Genomic DNA, 7,038 nt, shown 5'->3' with positions numbered 1-7,038 from the left:
TCCTTCAAGTCACCATGATAATCAATTATGAGAATGTTTAAGAATGTTTCTTTTGGTTAAATTACATTTCTATATTAACAAATAGAATATTATATGATGCTGATATTTGCTGTTAAAATGGGAAAAGTGCTTGAATTGTCTTTAAGGTTTAATAAATATAAATTTGATCAGAAAATAATTTGCATTCCACATTGTTGGGCTTGTTGGTTTCAGTATAATAATGTATTCATAATGGTCTAATTTTTAGTTCCAAGTAATATTTTGTATTCCAATTTACCTCAATATTTCCAAATTCCTATGTTTTCATCAGTGTAATCATTTACTACACTGACTTTGTAACTGTTCCAGACATTGGCCTTCTTGAGTTGCACATGAGTTTCTTACCTTAGGTTTTGCAGACCTTCAAGGGATCTACAAATAGATTTTAGGGTGTCTGTGAAAATATACATTTTAATTTTTTAAAATTTAAGTAACTGTTGACTTAATTGGTTCCTTCATAGTGCTATTTATTTTATTTGTCTTATTTAAAGATATTGGGTAAGGGGATCTGCAGGCTTTACCAGACTGGAAAAAGGATCTACAACACACGAAAATATTAAGAACCTTACCTTGAAATAAACCTCATTTGACTTGATTTGGCAAACCTCTTCTATAGCCAGATGAAAGGAAAAACCTCATTTGGGACCCAGTCTTTTGTTGATCATCTTTTCTTAATTTAGTATTGCTTGTTCTCTGAGAAGGGATACATAATATGTGGTTGGGGCTCTGCTTTGCAGTTTTTTTTTCAGCTTTATTTGTTCTTGCCACCCACTTGTGTAGCCTTTGAAACTAATCAATACCTAGCCCTAATGAGGCATTAATATATTTAAAGATTTTTAAAAGTAGTATTCAATTCTGGTTTTAAATTTCATTTTTATTTTGAAATTTTCAGTGCCTGAAAATGACTACAAAGCGAAATTTGTTTGTGCGGTTGGTGCCATGTCGTTGTCTTCGAGGAGAAGAAGAAACAGTCACCACCCTTGATTACTCTCATTGCAGTTTGGAACAGGTGCCCAAGGAAATTTTTACTTTTGAAAAAACCTTGGAAGAACTCTATTTAGATGCTAATCAGATTGAAGAGCTTCCTAAGGTATGTTTTTATTTTGCTTCATGATTTAGTTTTCATCACCTTATGCCTTTTTTGAGAATAGCAGTACTAAAATGCCCACAATGCTATAATTAATTACCTTTTGGATCTATGGTTTACTTTTTTCTTTGTTGTTGTTCTTAGAGTACACTAATAGACTTACTTTTAAAAGTCTTTTAAAATTGTTTTGCAAACATTTAGATTACCTTAGAAATGTATTAGAAATCTGTATTTTTACACCATTGTTGTTATGGTATTGGGAATATATTATTTCTGGATCCAGTTGAATAGCATGATGTTAAGATGCTATATACTTATACATTATCACTGAAAAATTTCCTCATTCTTGCTGTCTCATAGCCAGTTTTCTTTCTTCTTCATTTCTTATTATTTAATGGCCAAATTTTGTGACTTTTTAATTATCCAGTCTTTTTTACCTCTAAGTAACTTTTGAAATTGTTGAATAACAGGTGCTACCATCCCTTTGCTTCTTCTCCAATTTCTGTGGGGTCTTCCCCCCTTCCCCAATGCCCTCTTCCTCTCCCTTTCTTCCCCTTCCTCCCTGTCTCAGTCTCTGTCTCTCTGTCTCTCTCTCTCTCACCCCACCCCCACCCCCACCTCCAACATAGAAGAGGGTGGAAAGGTCTAGGCCAGTGATTCTCAAAGTGGGCACCACCGCCCCCTGGTGGGTGCTGTAGCGATCGAGGGGTGGTGATGGCCACAAGTGCATTTGGGGGCGGTGAATAACTGTAAAGGGGCAGTGATAGTATGTGACAGGGGGTGCTAAGTAATATTTTTTCTGGAAAGGGGGCGGTAGGCCAAAAGTTTGGGAGCCACTGGTCTAGGCAGTCGAGGTTAAGAGACTTGCCCAAGATCATACAACTAAGAACTGCCTGAGACCCAATTTGAAACCAGGCACTCTATCCTCTGGGCTACCTAGCAGCCCCCTTCAGTTTTTGGAGTTGCTGTCATCATAACCCATTTTCTGCCCCACTGGAATCCCAGACATGACACTGTCCTTGATTCTTTTTTTCTCTTCATCCTCTCTTTTAGTGATTTCATATTCTCCATATTTTTTATTTTCCCTCTGCTCATGACCAAAAATTTAACCCTCATCTCCTAAAATTCAAATGCACCATTCCTAAGTGCCTGCTGGATGACTTTATTTCAATGACCAGTAGGCACTTCATATACTCAAAAATTGTGTCCAAAACAATATTCCCCCAAAAGATCTTCTCCCTGAGACCTATTCCTCTTTTATATATCCTTATTTCTGTTGTAGACTCCTCCATCCTTCTAGTCACCTGTGTTTTTTGACTCTTGCAACTCATATTTAATTATTTGGTGAGTCTTGTCAATTCTATATCCACCTTTTTATTAAGAAGTCCATGTCTTCTGTTTAGAATCTCATCACCTTTGGTCTTTGTATTACCTCTTAATTGTCTTCTCTAGCTTCAATCTCTCTCTTTCCTTTCCAATTCATCTTCTACACATTTGCCAAAATTATCTTTCCAGGTCTTAGGTATTACTATCATGTTTCCACTTTCCACTTCCAGGATAAAATACAAAGTATTCATCTTAGCATTTAGAGAGCCCTTCATATTGTGTCTCCAGTCACAAATACTTCTTTCATAATACTTTCTTGACTGTCTATTCTAGGCCCATTGAAATTTGCTCTTCCCAGATTTTACTTTATATCTTTGTAGTACAGGGAAGTTCATATGAAAAGTGACATCTCACAGAAATCGCTTTAACACACTATTATTACTAACAAAGGAAAGAGAGAAAAAGATTCTAATGTGGGCAGTGTCAGGTTGTAACATAGCTGGTAGCACACTGGCAGACAAAAGCAGGTAATCTGTAGTCCAGTTGAAGGCACAGAGTCCCTCAGGGCTTCATCTTGCATACCATTTTTTTTAAACCTCCTTACCTTCTTTCTTAGAATCACTACTGTATATTGGTTTCAAGGCAGAACAGTGGTATGGGCTAGTCAACAGAAATTGTCACTTGCCCATGGTCCTACAGCTAGGAAGTGTCTGAGGCCAGATTTGAACCCAGGGTCTCCCATCTCTAGGCCTAGCTCTCAATCCAGTGAGCCCACCTAATTGCCCCCTTTATATATCATTTTAGACAAAGTGCCAATATGATACCAGCACAAGATTGCCCTGATATCTATAGGACAGTAAAGTAAAGACATTTTCTAAATTACCTGTAAGGAGGATGGAATGTAGAATAAGGCAGTAGAAAGAAAGAATAGGAAAGAAGGAAAGTTAACCCTAATGGTCCCATTCCAAATGGGGTGCTAGAGCCTGTCAATTTGTTCTCACAACATCATAATCTTCACCTGTTTGCCTTTGTATATGTTGTCTTTTATGCCTGAAGTGTATCTTCTCCTCAGCTTTGCCTATTAGAATCCTTTGTTTCCTTCTAATTTCATGTTCTTTTCCCATCTATAACCTAAACCATACCCATAAACTTAGATTTTTCTTTCTCTTTAAAAATTTGCCTTGGATTTATTTATCTGTTCATGTGGTTTGTTCCCTAGTAGAATGTAAATGTTAAAGTTACATATAAAATGTTGGGGGGGGGGGGGAGTAGAGTAGAGAATAGAAGATGAAATAGCATTAGAAATATAGTTTCTTTTTCTCATATTGCCTTTCAAATTTTTGTGATATGCAGGCATATGTTGGAGATATTGTAGATTTGGTTCCAGACTACCCAATATAAAGCAAATACTGTTTATAAAGCAAGTCACATCAATTTTTTGGTTTTCCAGTGCATATAAAAGTTGTGTTTATAATCTACTGCAGTCTGTTATGTGTGCAATAGTATTGTGTCTAAGAAACCAATGTACATACCTTGATAAATAAAAATTTATTTCAATAAAATGCTAACCATAGCCTGAGCCTTTGGCAAGTCATAATTTATTATTAATGGTGGAGAGTCTTTCCTCAATGTTAATGGCTGCTTGACTGATAGGAATTTTTCTGCATAGATTGACTCTTCCTTTTACTTGAACATTTAGAGTTATTAATTGGCCTAATTTCAGTATTGTTGTTTTTCTTAGAGAATGAGATTAGAAGATAGAATCAAGGAGTGAGGAATTGCTGGTTGGTGGAGCAGTCAGAATATACAATATTTATCAATTAAGCTCATCCTCTTATATGGGCGTGGCACCACAAAACAATTACAATAGTAACATCAAAGAGATATGAAGTGAACACATGTTGGGAAAATGGTTCTGATAGACTTGGGTCCATGCAGGGTTGCCACAAATCTTCAATTAAAAAAAATTTAATACCTGCAAAATACAGTAAACCAAAGTGCAATAAAATGCCTGTACTCCTAAATTACTTTCATTTGTAATGTTACATAGAAGTCAAAATAAATGTCATTAACTTATAATAATAGAAATATATAGAAATATAAACCACATTGGGGGAAAAAGGGATTTCTAATTCTATAACATCTTTTATTCATTACTCTATCATTTAATTTCTGGCTCTCTTTATTTCTTTTGTAGGCTGTAATAATCTCCTGACTTTCTCCATTATTCCATGATTCCATGATCTTTCTTATCCATCTTTTGCAAAGCTGCCAAAATGATCTCTATAATAACAATTATTATAATAAAAGCAAGCTAACATTTATATAGCACCTACTATGTGATAAGCACATAGTAAAAATGATGCATAAACTCCTACCACTTATCATAATCATTATTTTATTTCTATGTGCATCCATTTATCTTGTGCATAGGAAATTTTTCCTGATTTTTCAACTTAGAAATAGTGAAAAGGAGTCAGAAACCTTGTAACTAGTGGGAATAGAGTACAGGACAGATACTGACATACAACTTTGGGAGCCTGACCAGTCCCTGCTTTTGTTTGACCTAAAAGCTAAGTCATTTCTATGCATTTTAAAAGGAAGTCTTATTGTATTTATGAATGTAAAAACCATTCTTACTTTTGACTAAAAGAAATTGTTGATCCTGCCCATAGCTTGCACCTTTCACCTTCCAAAATGAGAATGAAGCTTTAAAAATGCCTTTATTTAGCATCTACTCTATGCCATATGCTAGGTTAGTTGTTAGGAATACAAATACAAAACTGAGACAGTTGCAACTGTCAGAGAACTCACATTCTAATTGGCAGAGACAGCAGATAGAAGAAAGTTAAAATTAATGTTCAGTTTGTGATAGATGGAAAAGCCAGGTAGGCAGAGGAAATATCAATGCAAGTGGTAAGGCCTTAAGGATCTTGGGGAATAATGTGCCCGTACCAAGAAGATGGTGGCTCAAAAGTTAGAGGGGTTCTGAAATTGTCTCTATTTGTGGAGTCAGTGAGTCAATGTCCAGTTGGAAATAGGCACTTACACCTGGTGGGAGCATAGCCTTGGGGAAGAGAAAAAACCTTGGTTCCCTTTAGTGACAATAATTGTGCTGGTCTCTCTTTTCTAACACCCACTGAGTTGGAGAGGAAAAGTCCTTGGTTTCCTTCTATTAGTTGTAACTGGAATCTCTGTCCTCCCCCCAAAATAAACATCAAAATAATATTTCCCATGAGGTTTCCTTAAGATTTTTTACTAGAAGTGAAGTGGTATTCCACATATGCTTTAGAAAGCTTCAAAAGGATTTTAGAGTCTAGCCAGAAGGCTAGAAGTGATAGTAAATAAAAAACCCAGATCAAGGCATTTGATTCGTCCATGGTTTTGTTTATGTTAATGTTATTTTAATATTCACTTGTGTGGGAGAGTAGAAAAAAGTTTTTGTTTGTGTTTTAAAAAATTATATGTGAATATTAAAAATTTTTTGAAGAAAATCATAATAATACTTATTTGTTTGTTTCATCAGCAACTTTTTAACTGTCAGTCTCTACACAAATTGAGTTTGCCAGACAATGATTTAACAACATTGCCAGCATCCATTGCAAATCTCATAAATCTCAGGGAACTAGATGTCAGCAAAAATGGTAAGTCACTTAATTTTTTATAGCTGAGTACATTAAAACATTTTTTTTAATATTCCAGATCATATGAAATTTTTACTTAAATTTTTACATTATTGGTTAAAAGACAGCATAAATAAATAATAAAATAAAATAGCTTTGGTATTTAACCTACCACCAAATTTGCATTCTAATTGCTAAGAAGTATTTAAAACTGTATATTCCTATAACCTTTTAAAAGAAAACATTTTAAAATCATGTCACTGACTTGAAAGTGAAAGAACCAATAAGGGGAATTCTATTTTTCATCAAATTCTTAGGCAGTCTGGAAGACTTGGCTTCAAATTCTTGCTCTGACACTTCCTAACTATCCCTTAATCACTTTAATATCTAGCCTTCACTTTCCTTATATGTAAAGAGTATTGGACTTTTAGGATTTATACCTTTCTCCTCCTAGCCCTTTAAATATGGTATTTTGTCCAAAAATGGATCTTAATAAATTCTTTTGAAAACTCAGCTTTCCTCCACACTTATTTAAAGTTGTCACTTTCAGGTCATCATGGTACCCTACCTTATAGTCATCCTGGACTCTTCTTTTCTCTCACTCATCCTCACATTTAATTTGTTACATCTCTCTGGTAATTTCTATGTTTAAATCCCTTCCCTTTCTTGTCTCTAGTAACCAATCCTTTCTCCCAGTTTATTTCTTCATTGCCTCTTTCCTGGACTATCATAGCAACTCCATAGTCAATTTTTTGGCCTCCATTTTGTTCTCTCTCCAATCACTCTTCCACATAACTGAATATATCTGAATTTTATATATCTGAATAATATCCAACTGACTTATGCTTTCTTTTGAATGAAACATCTTTAATGGCTCCCTTATACCATTCAGATATAATAGAAAAGCTTCAGTTTGATAATTAAAATTCTTAAGAATTTGGCACTCACATTTTCCCTGTTATA

At 34.8% G+C, this 7,038-nt stretch overlaps 1 protein-coding gene across 1 annotated transcript in view; it reads left to right on the top strand.

The window, feature by feature from the left end:
* Positions 1 to 7,038, top strand: part of ERBIN (erbb2 interacting protein) — a 105,457-nt gene that overhangs the window by 5,023 nt on the left and 93,396 nt on the right. The window contains exons 2-3 of the mRNA XM_044663502.1: positions 932 to 1,129; positions 5,979 to 6,096. Coding sequence (XP_044519437.1) covers positions 941 to 1,129; positions 5,979 to 6,096 — 307 coding nt within the window. The 5' untranslated portion in view covers positions 932 to 940. The remainder of the gene's footprint in view (positions 1 to 931; positions 1,130 to 5,978; positions 6,097 to 7,038) is intronic.

This window comes from Gracilinanus agilis, chromosome 1 (assembly GCF_016433145.1).
Source record: "Gracilinanus agilis isolate LMUSP501 chromosome 1, AgileGrace, whole genome shotgun sequence".
In the NCBI taxonomy this organism is placed as follows: Eukaryota; Metazoa; Chordata; class Mammalia; order Didelphimorphia; family Didelphidae; genus Gracilinanus; species Gracilinanus agilis.
Note: the sequence above shows the minus strand (reverse complement) of the source record. Positions and strands in the feature narration are given on the sequence as shown.